At 32.8% G+C, this 13,684-nt stretch overlaps 1 protein-coding gene across 1 annotated transcript in view; it reads right to left on the reverse strand.

Annotated features, from left to right (window-relative positions):
- Window positions 1-13,684, reverse strand: part of DYNC2H1 (dynein cytoplasmic 2 heavy chain 1) — a 292,655-nt gene that overhangs the window by 161,352 nt on the left and 117,619 nt on the right. Inside the window, exons 66-69 of the mRNA XM_058545326.1 lie at window positions 7,483-7,646; window positions 5,449-5,568; window positions 4,798-4,932; window positions 3,094-3,237 (exon numbers count right to left, since the gene is read on the reverse strand). Coding sequence (XP_058401309.1) covers window positions 3,094-3,237; window positions 4,798-4,932; window positions 5,449-5,568; window positions 7,483-7,646 — 563 coding nt within the window. The remainder of the gene's footprint in view (window positions 1-3,093; window positions 3,238-4,797; window positions 4,933-5,448; window positions 5,569-7,482; window positions 7,647-13,684) is intronic.

Below are 13,684 nucleotides of genomic sequence, written 5' to 3' on the forward strand. Positions count from 1 at the left end.
AAAGAATTTTCTCATCTTCAATATAAGAACCTAACCAATCTTAAACCATGCCTTCCAGGTTGAATAAGGATGAACAAAAACTTTGATATTGATTCTGTAAAAACTCATACACACCTTTGGTTTTTTATCTGCTTTTGTACTTCCATTGCACATGATTGCCATGATTTGAAAAAATATCATTAATGGCTATTTCCTTTGATTAATGAAAAATGGCTTGGGGTAGATAGAAATTGGGGAGAAGGAGGCTATAAAGGCTGGTCTTTTCCCTAAGTGTGATATGAGTTTTACGTCTCACTTCAGGGAGCATTTGGAGAATACACGTCTTGAAAAGCTCAATTCTGGTATAATATTTAGATTAAATTTGCTTGCTTCCTTGTGATTTTATAATTGACAAGAAAAAAAGATCTAGTAAAATAATTTTAATAGTTTAGATAAATAAATCCAGGATGAGCAATGTAATGTATGAAATTGGTATAAAACATCACGAACTAGAAGGCAGATGCACCAAAACTAGGTTTCTGGCCTTGTTAGTAGTATATTCTAACTGGGAGAGCTCCTCCTTTATAACTCATATAAAGGCGGCAAACACTCCTCTTTATTTCATCATGTATTAACAAACATCACAAGTGAAACTGAAACTTGGATCCACTAAGACACTCTATTGTGAGACAGAGTACAGTATCTACAAGATCCAATGGATTTTCAAAACACTGGAAAGCAAGTTTTTTACTCCACATACTTAGGATTATATTGCTTTTTAAAATAATTCAAATGCACATACACAAGTACACACACACACACAAAGGCCAATGTTATTCAATGACCATATTATCACAGAACTATTGTTACTGAGGAGATACTGGGTTACAAGCTTTTCTAAAGAGTACAAAATAACCAATGTTCTTATTAAGTTTAGTTAGAACTTCTAACCTATATCAGTTCTCATACCAGTTTAGAGTCACTGACTTTTAACATGAATATTTTTTTGACTAAAGGATAAAAGGAAATTTAAAATGAAGTTATTATTGTGTACTTTATAAGTAATTTATGGGAAATTTTTAATGCAAAAAAGGTTAAGTATAAATGACTCAGTTTTATCTGCTGACACAGTGAATCAGAAATATGATCAATTATATATCATGAACCAACTCTCATTGAATACCATTCTGTTTTTTTGTAAAAATGCACAATACTAGCACAATATTATAAAAGGTTTGATTAAATTAAACATATTTCAAAATTCAAAAATATTTTTAAAAAACTAAGGACCAAAACCACAATTATTTATTCTTTTGCCTTCCCCTGCCTCTTGAAACTTAGTGTTTGTCCAAATGACATTACAAATATACATGTAAGAGAGGGAGGGAGAAATGCTTACCTTGTCTACCATGACTGAGTAGACAAATTTTTGCTAACAAAACTTATGCTCAAAGCACTAGCTCTTCATTAGGTGTCATTTTATTTCACTTTTGAATGTAAGAACTTCAAATGAGATACATTAGTGGAAAATAAATCAGCAAAAATTTAATCATTATTTATAATCAAATTCAGATTTTCTGAAATAGCTCATTCATGAAAATATTAAGTAGTCATACCAATGAAGACAAGGATTTTTTTTCCTGTTTCCTTCTCTGCTATATAACCCAAGCACCTAGAAAAATGCCTGACACATGGTACATCTGCAATAAATATTAATAGAAGGAATAACAATCCTTCTTCAGAAAAACAGATTTAAGTAAACCTACTTGAATACGAAATTTTACTCCCTAATTTAACTAGAAGAACAAATAATAATTTGTTCTCCCCCAAAAAATAATTTTAAAAAATGCCCATTTTAGGATTAGATCAAACCCAAAAACTATAAAGAATAATTTGATGAATTTGGTCTCAAAAAAATATTTTTGAAATAAAGTGAAAAGGCAGATAATAACCTCAAAATATTTGCAACATATGACAAAGGTTTAATGTCCTCAATATATAAGAATCTCTTATAACTGAACTTTTTAAATATTAATATGAGATGTAAAAAAATAATTCACTGAAGAAATATAAATGTAAAATAATCCTATATTTATCTTACTAGTGATCAGACTTACAAGTACAATGAAATATTTTTCAATTACCTAATAGGACAATTATTCAAAGATATATAATCTCCATTGTTGGTTAAGGTGTAGATGGAAGAAGGCACTCTCATTGCATCAGTTTAATACATCAATAGCATATATTTCCAAAAGACAATTAGACGATATTTGTCTAAAGGCTTACAAATGTGCATTTTTGCCCCAGCCATCCAAATCTAAGAATTTAACTAAGAAATAATTGGAGAAGCGAAACACTGAAAACATAAAACCATAAAGGTCTGTAGCTGTTTCAAAACATAACCCCCAAATTCTTTCACACTCCTTCCATCAAGAGGTGAAGTCTATTTCCCCAACTCCTTGAATCTGAGTAGGCTTGTGACTGCTTCAACCAACAGAATACAGCAGAAAAGACACTGAACCCGGGCTGGGTTATAAAAGGTGATTCAGCTCCTGCTTTGTTCACCGGAATATACATGCTTGGCACCCCAACACTTAATATGAGAAATCCAACTATTCTGTACTGCAAGGAAGCCAAGCCTCATGGAGAGGTGCTGCAGTCAGCAGTCCTAGTCATCAAGTCCTCCCACCCCAGGGAGGTATGTATCCCCATTATCCAGAATAATACCTCACACATATCACAGCCTCAAACAAGGATATACAATGAAATTTTAAATATTGTTTTTTCTCACTAATGAGATCATGTGGATAATTTCTTATCTTTATACCTTCCTGAATCATCTGATTTTTTTAATGATCATCTATTACTTATTAATATATACGCAGAACATGAATCATTTCCATTAAGAAGAATGTCACATTGTGACAGTTTGTTAAGAACATAAAATACAATTAAGGAGCTAGTTTCTTTTAAATATAGTTTAAAATTCTTACATGTGGTCTATTCAAACAAAATTCTAAACAAGTTTTCTCAGGAAATTATTATTATAAATTAAGCACTTAGAAAAGTGATCTCTGTTACTCAGTTTCAGCTAGAAGGTCAACAGCATACCTGCTTGTTTTGCAGAGCTCTCTGGAAAAGTCGGAGAAATGCAGCCAAACTAAAACGGTACATGTTATTAATTTTGGACAAGTCAGAGATAATGAAGTACATCTTGCTGGCACTCTCAGCCAGAGGAAGATAGGCATCCCGCTCCTGTGGATCATTGGTTGAGGGGAGACAAACACCTTAGTACTAGTGCTTTACTGCCACCTACAGACCACTATGCACATATCTAGCCACAGCCTCACTATTTCTACATACATAAAACAAATGAAGATGACGATTTATAGACTTTTATAACTAAGGGAATAGCATTATCTAGTTTTTCTTATTTTTATGAAACTAAGGGCAATATATTTTAAATATTGCTCTACCCCTCAGATTACAGAGCGAGAAGTGGTTCATGGGTTGATCTTAATGAGGACCAAGAGTTTGCATTAGGGAAAAGAGGGTAAGCTAGAACAGTTGTGATCAGAGAACAAATGACGCAATTTTACATTTCAAAAGAGAACCAGTTTAGGTAATGCAAGAGGGCACACTACTAGGCTATCCCTGCAGAAGAGAAAACTTAGAACTATGAATCTAGTGTGTGGGACTGCTGTCAACAAGAACACTGATGGACCTGGAGTAGAGAAGAAGACTGTACCGGGTGTCCACATTAATGCAATAAGGCACCTAGCATTGTTCAACATAAGCACAGAAAGAGCCAATACCCCTAGGGGTTTTCATTCTGACTGAAGGTAAAGAGTGATAAAAATGAGAGGATCATAGGATTAAATGGCTTCAAGGTTCTAAATGAAACTCTGAGAAGGTTCTCCATGTCATTCTGATCAAAGCACCAGGATTACAAATATGATATTGGTAAAATTATGTGTGTGACTCAGCAACACCTGTTTAGAAAGAGAAGGCACAGAAAGTTCAAAATCCTTTTGGTGTAGAATGACAGTCATGATGTGTGCCAAGTTTAGCCCTGGTAGAGAAGGTGGGGTGACTAAAAAGAAAATTTGGAAAAGTCATTGAAAGTGAATGAGAAAGAATTAAAGGATGTCAATGAGGGCCCAGGTCAGATTGGAGCCTGGGAATTCATAGTAACATTAATCTGCTTGGTTATCTGATTTACTTCAAGCAAAGCTCAGTCACTAGAATGTAGGAGAGGAAAAGATATATTGTACTGATATAGGATTGGAATTGTGCAAAAGAAAATATCCAAAAAACAAAGCGACAAAAATTTTAACCATTTGTAAGAAAATAGTTCAGATCATCACGATCATGGGGTCCAGGATGAGTAGAAAAGAAAAATGTTTTTAATGGGAAAAATAGATTATAACCCTTTCAATTAATATATTTAACTTGCGTTAACTTAAGAAAAGTTCCAAAAATGGCAAAGATGCTTTTAATAGTCATTTTCAATACACTCATTTTCAATTTCAGAACAAAACTGCAGCTCTAGAACATTAGATAATGTTATGCCAGAAATCAGTAGAACCCAGCAAGGTATAGTGACCAGCCTTATCCTTAGTGCCCCCAACCAACATCTTATCACACTCTCTATAATAATAAGAATCAGATCCAAGGCTCTGGTCTTTTTGAATAGCTTTCTTTTTTTGCAATCATTGTTCCCCTGAAGTCCTGATTCTAGATTCTGATTTCTAAATCATATTAACAAAAGTTTAAGAAAACATGATATAAGATCACAAAGAAAAAAATAATTACTTGATCAAGGGAAATTTGGAGTTTGTAAGATTCTTTAAGTGACTCTTGAATAAGTGCACTGCTTGCTTTTGTCTGATTCAAAGATTCAATCAAATCCTTATTTTCCAAAATATTGCCTTGTGACGTAGCAAGTGTCTGTAGGAAAAATTAACAAAATAATATATTATTATACATATTAAAATAATCAATTAAAGGAAGTCCATATTAACTATCATTAGTTTGAAGACTATGGGAACTTATGTTATTTTAAAAGAATTTCAACATTTCAAAGCCTATAAGAATAATATAGTAAATCATTATATGATACTATATCATCAAAGCATTGCATATGTATTAATTTTATCAATCTAATAAAAATAAAAACTACTTAAAGTGACAGATTAAATCATAATTTCACGCTACCTTTTAATGCTTCTTGAAATTCTGAGCATGCAATATATAAATATTAAATAATGTAGTATAAAGACAATATTAAAAATTGCTGTCTTTTTTCTGTTTGAATTTTGATTTTAAGATATATATTGAAATGTCTTTGACATAACCAAAAACATGCTGAAGGCACTATTAATTTTTTTAAAAAAAACAATATTGCTGTTTATGCTCATTAATGAAAAAAAGTAATAAAAGATATCCTGAATAACTAAATTTTACCTCTAAAAGAGATTCTTCAAGCTTGGCTAACTGTATTTTCTTATCTTCTTCCTGTTGTAACAGTTTTGTTTTCTGTTCCTCTAAATCAGGTTTCTCATGCTGAATAGTTAAAGCCAAAAGCTTAAAAAGAATTTTTTTAAATCAAGGTTATTCTAGTGATAAGGTTCAAACAAAACAAAAACTTCCCACAAACGGGCCCTGTGTGTCACCAAATATTAAAAGTATTATGGTAGTATGTACCTCATTTGATTCTTTCTAGTTAAACATATGAGACACCTTCACAATTACTTCTTACAAAAAAGAGGCCAAACAAATAGTTAAATTGATTGATAAAATTTTAAATCTTATAGGATAACTGTAAGAAATTTCATTACTTAACATATCAATATGTAACGTAGATCTAAAATTAGATTAAATATATAAAAACTATGAAAGCTAGTATTTTTCTAATGGTAAGTATTCACATAAAGAAATAAAAAGATATCTTACTTAAAATACTGTATCATCAAAATCACAATGAGATACCACTTCATACCCACTAGGATGGCTACAATTAAAAAGATAATAACTAGCACTGACAAGAATGCGGAAAAAGTGGAACCTTCATATATTGTTGGTGGGAAAATAAAATAGCTCAGCAACTTTGGAAAAGTTTGCCTCTTCTTCAAAATCTTAAACATGGAGTCACCAGGTGATCCAGCAATTCCACTAAGAAAACATTGAATTGTACACTTTTACTGAGTTAATTTTATGGTATGTGAATTGAATCTTAATGAAGCTCTTAAAAAATGTTATGCCAAATTCTTAATTTTGAAACTTTAAATTAGGAAATGACACTGGAATGTCATAAAATATATAATTCAAAATCTGCTGAATAAGTATCTTCACTTAGATTTTGTTAGATCTAAATAGCCCCTTTCAGCAATTATAGGGAGAGCTTCAGATAGAAGGAACAATTTCGTCAATTAATTCTGCCAAGTTTTGAGTAATCTGTACACTGTTTTATTTATAAGAAGTATCAAGTAAGTCAAAAGATATTGTTCATAAAAATATATGTTGTGAGCCATACAGTATGGTAAAAAAAAAATATTTTAAATGGAAATTTTTAAAAATTACAATAAAGTAAAATTGTAGCAAATATACATGCTATCATATAAATCAAAAGAGGAAAAATCTACTATTCTTAGGTGAGTAAAAATAGGATAACAGTCAAAAAGTCAACAGTCATCATATCTTTAAAGAGAAAAAAAAATGAGTGAGGAAGTATATAAGTAAAAGTGTGGACATAAAAAATCATTTTGAGGGGCCCGCCCCGTGGCATACTGGTTAAGTTCGGCATGCTCCGCTTCAGCAGCCCGGGTGTGCAGGTTCAGATCCTGGGCACAGACCTATACCACTCGTCAGCCATGCTGAGGCGGCGACCCACACACAAAGTAGAGGAAGATTGGCACAGATGTTAGCTCAGGGCTAACCTTCCTCAAGCAAAAAGAGTAAGATTGGCAACAGAAGTTAGCTCAGGGTGAATCTCCTTCACCAAAAAACACCCATTTTGAAATTCATGTAATAATTCTAAACTGTAATAAGCCATACACAAATAAAGTGAATCAAAGATACATATGTTCTAGTAGGAAAAAAAATGTTAGATTGCGAATCAAAATCCCTAAACTAGCTGAAGAGGTCAATTAAACGCAATTTTCACAATTAAAACTTCAGTTTTCACAACTAAAAAAATAAAGTAGCTGACCTTAATCTCTATGATTTTTCCATCTCTCACATTCTACCATATATGACAGAATTTAGACTGTAAAATTAAAGTTATACCAAAAGAAGCAGCAATTTGACGTTAGCAACAAATGTACGTCCAACACAAATGATAAACGAAATAAACCAGAATGCTTTACTCTAACTTGCAAGTATATTTTCAAAAGTTTAAATGCTCATCAGTTTAACAAAATAGCTTCCCACTCAAAATATCTAATGAGTGTAGAAAGTTACAAAAGATTTCTAAGGTAAATTATGATTGTCCGTGTATACCTGTCCTCGTAATCCACTTCTTGTTGTAGTAAAGTTAACCTCAGTAACGATGGAGGCTGCATCCGGTGGAATAAAGGGATTTGGGTTTCTTGTTGACAAAAAAAGGCGGAATTCTTCATTGTAGTCAATGATTTTGTCACCTATTTGTACCACATAACGTGGGCCTATTTTTTTAAAATGACACAATTAGTTGGACTGAATATTCTGTATTTTGCTACATGACATTAAAAAATATAATTTTCTAAATGTAGCATATATATACAATGGAATACTACTCAGCCATAAAAAAAGACAAAATCGTCCCATTTGCAACAACATGGCTGGGCCCGGAGCGTATTATGTTAAGTGAAATAAGCCAGAAAGAGAAAGACAAACACTGTATGATCTCACTCATATGTGGAGTATAAACCAACACATGGACAGAGAAAACTGTATTGTGGTTACCAGGGGCAAGGGGGGTGGGGGGTGGGCAGAAGGGGTGAAGGGAGAAATATATATGGTGATGGACAAACAAAAATGTACAACCCAAAATTTCACAATGTTAAAAACTATTAAAACATCAATAAAAAAAAATATATATATATAATTTTCTAGTATTTCTAAATAGTTTGTATTATAGGCTTTTCAATAGAGTCCAAAAGATAGCAACAGTTAGGCTACTCAAGATACTATTAACCAGAATGCTCTATTAATCAGTAATGATGCAAGGAAGGATAAATAATATTCATTAAGGTGATCCTAGGATACTGAAGCATCAAAGGAGTATCTACTTTATTCAGTATCGTTTTAATGTTAACTATAGGTTTCATATTCCAAATTTTTCTAAAATGATTGATAATATACGACAAAAAATAGAAACTCTCAATTACATATTATTCTCTATTTCTAAACTCATCAGTTAAAAAGTGTTTATTGTACTAGTATTTAAGATATAATAGTTAAAGACAGAATGAACTGGTAAAAACCTAGGATTATCAACACATGAGTAATTGCAAAGATACCCATTATTAACATCAAAAAGAATTTATTCAGAGCCAGCCCTGAGGGCCTAGTGGTTAAAGTTCGGTGGGCTCTGCTTCAGCGGCCCAGAATTCGGTTCCCAGGCACGGAACCACACCACTCATTTGTCAGTAGCCATGCTGTGGTGGCAGCTCACACAGAAGAACCTGAAGGACTTACGACTAGAATATACAACTATGTACTGGGGCTTTCGGGAGGAAATCAAAAAAAAAGAGAGAAAGATTGGCAACAGATGTTAACTCAGAGCAAATATTTTCCAGCAAAAAAATAAATAAAAAGAAAAAAGAACTTATTCAGACTGCCATACACAAATGATTCATGACAAAAAGTTAAACTAAGAAAAAATAATGCTCTGCCTCATAAAGGATGTAAATGAGTACATTCTAAAATTAAAAAATGATGTTCATTATACAACATATAGAGAAAAATGAATCAACAATGATATCCACAACTTACAATTTTAAACTGACAACAAATAATTGATTTTTTAGGTACAAAATACACATTATCAAAGATTATTTTCAAAGGTTAAGAAAAACATTGTAAGGAATTTTTGAAAACCCTAGAATAGATTTTAAAATTTTACCTAAAAACTTTTTTAAGTTAATGTGAAAAGAATTCAATAAGCACTATATGAAAGAAGATATACAAATGTCCAAGAAACATATCAAAATTATATTGAACTTTAATCATTAGCAGAGAAATACAAATTTAAAAGCCCAATATAATACCTCTATGCCAACTGGAATGGTCAAGAAATCTTAAGCAGGATAAATGCAAAGAAAACCAATCCTAAGGACACCACAATCAAATCACTGAAAACCAATGACAAAGAAAAATTTTAAAGCATCCAATGAAAAATGACACATTACTTACAAAGGAGCAACAATAAAACCAGCAGGTGATTTCTCAACAGGAATGACATAAGCTAGAATAAAAACTTGAAAGTGCTAAAGAAAATAACTGCCGACACAGAATTGTAGGTCAGGCAGAAAAAATAAAAATTCTTCAAAGAAGAAAAAGAAGTTTGTTTCCAATGGGCTTTCACTAGATAAAACATGAAAGGAAATCCTTCAGACAGAAGAAAAATAATGCAGATGGAAATGAGGAGATAATGGAAATGCTGAGAGAATTTAAGAACACTAGAAAGGGTAAATATGTATAAATACAGATTTTAAAAACAATAATCGTAACATCATATGGAGCATGACAATGTATCACAAGAATAAGGCAAAGGCAGGCAGGGGGTGTAAGAGTTAAAGTGCAGTACTGAGAAGTGGCAAAGTATTTATTTGTATTAAAATAACAAGTCAAAGATGTATATTGTTATTTATGGGTAACCATTAAAAAATAATACAAAACATTTGATTAAAAAATCAGGTTAACTAGTAAACTATATCAGTTATTGCATGAATTGGTTAACTGCATTAAATTACATTACAAATATTAAGACTGCGTGGTGAATGAAAATGCAAAACCAAATGACACACTGCTTATCAGAGACATGCTTTATAAAACAACACCAACAGAAAACTGAAAGTAAAACAATGGCAAAGTATTACCATGCAAACATTAGCCCCTCAGAAATTATTGTAACCCTTCTAATATCAGACTCTAAAACTTGAGACATTTCTAGAGATAAAGAAGGTCATTTCATAATGATAAAGAAAATAATCAAACAGGAAGATATCACATTTCCAAATATGTATATATCCAAAAACATAGTTTCAAAGTATTTACAGCAAAAATTGACAGAAGTAAAAGCAAAACAGACAAATTCAAAAATCATAGAGACTTTAAGATATTCTCTCAATACATGATAGAAAAAACAGAAAAAAAAATAAAGATATCAATGATAACATTACAATTAACAAACATGACCTAATTGACTTCAGTGAAAATTAAAACAACCAAGAGCAAAATTCACATAATTTTCAAGTGTACATGGAACTTCTATGAAAAGTAACCAATTCCAGATCATGAAGAAAGCTTCAACAGGATTCAAAAAACTGAATACTTCAAAATAAGTTCTCTGACCACAACGGAGTTAAGCTAAAAATCAGCAACAAAAAAGTAATGAGAAAATCTCCAACTGCCTAAAAATTACACAACAACAAAAAATGCTAAGTAATTTAGAATCATTTAGAATCAAAGAAGAAATCAAAACTTTTGGTATGAAGCAGAAGAAGGGCTTAGAGAGAAATTTATAGACATAAATGCATGCATCAGGAAAAAGAAAAGATTGAATATCAATACATTGAATTTCCATCTCAAGAATCTAGGTAAAAGACCAAATGAAAATCTAAGAAAAATAATAGGAATGAAATAATAAAGAGCAAAAATCAGTTTAAAAATACAGTAGAGAAAATCAACAAAGTTAAAAGTTGGTATTTTGAGGGGGCTGGCCTGGTGGTGCAAACAGTTAAGTGCGTGCGCTCCACTGCGGTGGCCTGGGGTTCGCCAGTTTGGATCCCGGGCACGCACCGAGGCACCGCTTGTCAAGCCATGCTGTGGCGGCGTCCTATATAAAGTGGAGGAAGATGGGCATGGATGTTAGCCCAGGGCCAGTCTTCCTCAGCAAAAAGAGGAGGATTGGCAGATGTTAGCTCAGGGCGGATCTTCCTCACAAAAAAAAAAAAAAAAGTTGGTATTTTGAAAAGATTAGCAAAATTGACAAACCCTTATCAAGACTCATCAAGGAAAAAGAGATAAAATTATTAATATCAAGAAAAAGGACACCTTACAAAACCAATACAAATTAAAAAGTTATGACAACATTATATAAAAAACACACCAATACATTTGACAATTTGGATAAAATAGAGGAACCTAAATAGACAAACCTAAAAAAAAAATACAATTTAACCAAAGCTGACACATACACAAAATATAGAATACAAAGAAAACAAAATATATCCAATGCTTAAAGGGCCTCAGCTCAGGTTTACTGGCAATTTGCCATGAAAGATAGACCACCAAGAGAAACTGTGCATTGTCTCAGTAAGAAGGTATTGAGATGCTTATTATAGGATTTGGGTTTATGTTAGGTGATTTGGGAATGGTTCAAAGAAAGCGTAGTTTTGCTGGGGCATGGGTGCTATCAGAAAGAGCAGACAATTCTATGATTGGTATCTTCTTAATTTTTATCTAGGAGATGAAAGAAATGAAGTGAGACTAAGTCATAATTGGTAAAAAAGAAGGAGTCACTCAAATTAGCTGGGAGAGGAGGATGTTTGGTTGTTTTTGTGATGTGGAAAGTATTCTTGTTTTTGCACTCAGACATGAGTATGGTCACAGAGTGACCCATCTGATGTTGGTGCTATGAAATGGTTTATGTTCAACAGAACACCATGGCCAAGCTCTTAGAGCCAAGCCCGCTCCCAGCCCACAATAGTCAGGCACTCCATTTTTCTTTCTCATTTATGCAATGTACAAATATAAGCAAAACTTATCTATGTTGTTATAAGTCAGGAATGTGGTTACCCTTGTTAGGGAGAGTGGTAATTAAGGGGGCTTCTGGAGTGCTGATAAAGTTCTATATCTTGACCTGCGTGCTTATACAGGTGTATTCCATTTGTAAAAATTCATAAGCTGTATACTTATGTGTGTGTATACTTATGTGTGTGTGTATACATATATTTTTTGTATAAATATATATACATATATATATTGCATACATATATATATTTCATACATACATATATATATTTCAATAAAATGTTAAAACAGAAAAATAACTGGTTTTCTCTGGTGAGTAGGACTAGTCATGAGGAAGGGAGGGACAGAACACCACTGCCATTTTGTATTATTTGATTTTGTAACTGATGCGTGTATTATTTTGATACAACATTTAAAAATATATTTCAAAGTAAATGGTTTATTGTCTAAAAAAGACCCTTGGGTATCACTTTCACCAAATCCAACTTCAGGGGACCTTGTCAACACCCATTCTCAGACAACGCCATAGATACCGCTAAACCTGACACCAATCAGAGCTCATGGTTTATATTTAATGAGCTCTCAAGAGCCAGAATACAGACTGAAGAGAGCCAAATGCAGATGGCCCCACATCCTACTCTTAGAAAATACTAGATGTACAACTATAAAGTCCAACATAGTCTTAACTGTACAAGTCTTGATTTACATTGGAGTTAACCTACAATGGAATTAATTTTGACCAATTTTTTTTTCTGGACACAAAATCTTTACTGCACTTTAGAGAAATATGAAGACAGAATGACTAGACACAAGTACAAGATTTGGTCTCCTGCTCTCTTTCCAGGGGTAGTCCTAACTTATATGTCTACTACCTTGGTTTCTGAATCTAGATCAGGCTTAAGTACATTTTGTTTTATTTTCTTGGTCAACATATAGATATTTGGGGTGCTTGTATATAAGAATATATTAATTGAGTACATTCATTGTGATGCCGTGTGACTTCTATAACAATTAGCTGAAGATACAGGAACCATAAAGTAAAAAACAATGACAATTTGAGGAGGAAAGTAACTCGCTCTTCTTTTTTGACCAACACACATTTGAGGGGATTTTTGAACAGTATAAATTTGAGAAGGAAAAGTATATTCTATTCTATTATTGGTGCCTGCTTTGACCTCAGTATATAGAAAGGCAGTTCATATTGCTTAGATTAGGGACACTGGGATATAAACAAAATTGGACACAAACTTTGTGTTTTATGTGGTTCTAGGACAACCATCCTCTGTCCCCAAAGGAAATGTATAATGACAAAACGGCAATTCATGAGGAACTCAACATTCTGGAAAAGGACAATCTAAGTATACTCAAAGAGGATACAGACTTCAACTAATGTGACATGAATACATCCAACCCTGGGAGGAAAGCAGAGAAAGTAAGATGAGGGCAGAGATTAACTCTCTTTTCCTAATTCTGAAATAAACGCATTGACCCAAACAACCCTGCGCAACTATCTGGAATAGTGGTTCATAATGTAAACCAATCATGATGTGGAATATATCACTTTCACCAAATCCAACTTCAGGGGACCTTGTCAACACTCATTCTCAGACAACGCCACAGATACCGCTAAACCTGACACCAGTCAGAGCTCATGGTTTATATTTAATGAGCTCTCAAGAGCCAGAATACAGACTAAGAGAGCCAAATGCACACGGCCCCAAAGGTTCATTTCCACCATACCCCC

The sequence above is a fragment of the Diceros bicornis genome, chromosome 7 (genome assembly GCF_020826845.1).
Source record: "Diceros bicornis minor isolate mBicDic1 chromosome 7, mDicBic1.mat.cur, whole genome shotgun sequence".
Lineage (NCBI taxonomy): Eukaryota > Metazoa > Chordata > Mammalia > Perissodactyla > Rhinocerotidae > Diceros > Diceros bicornis.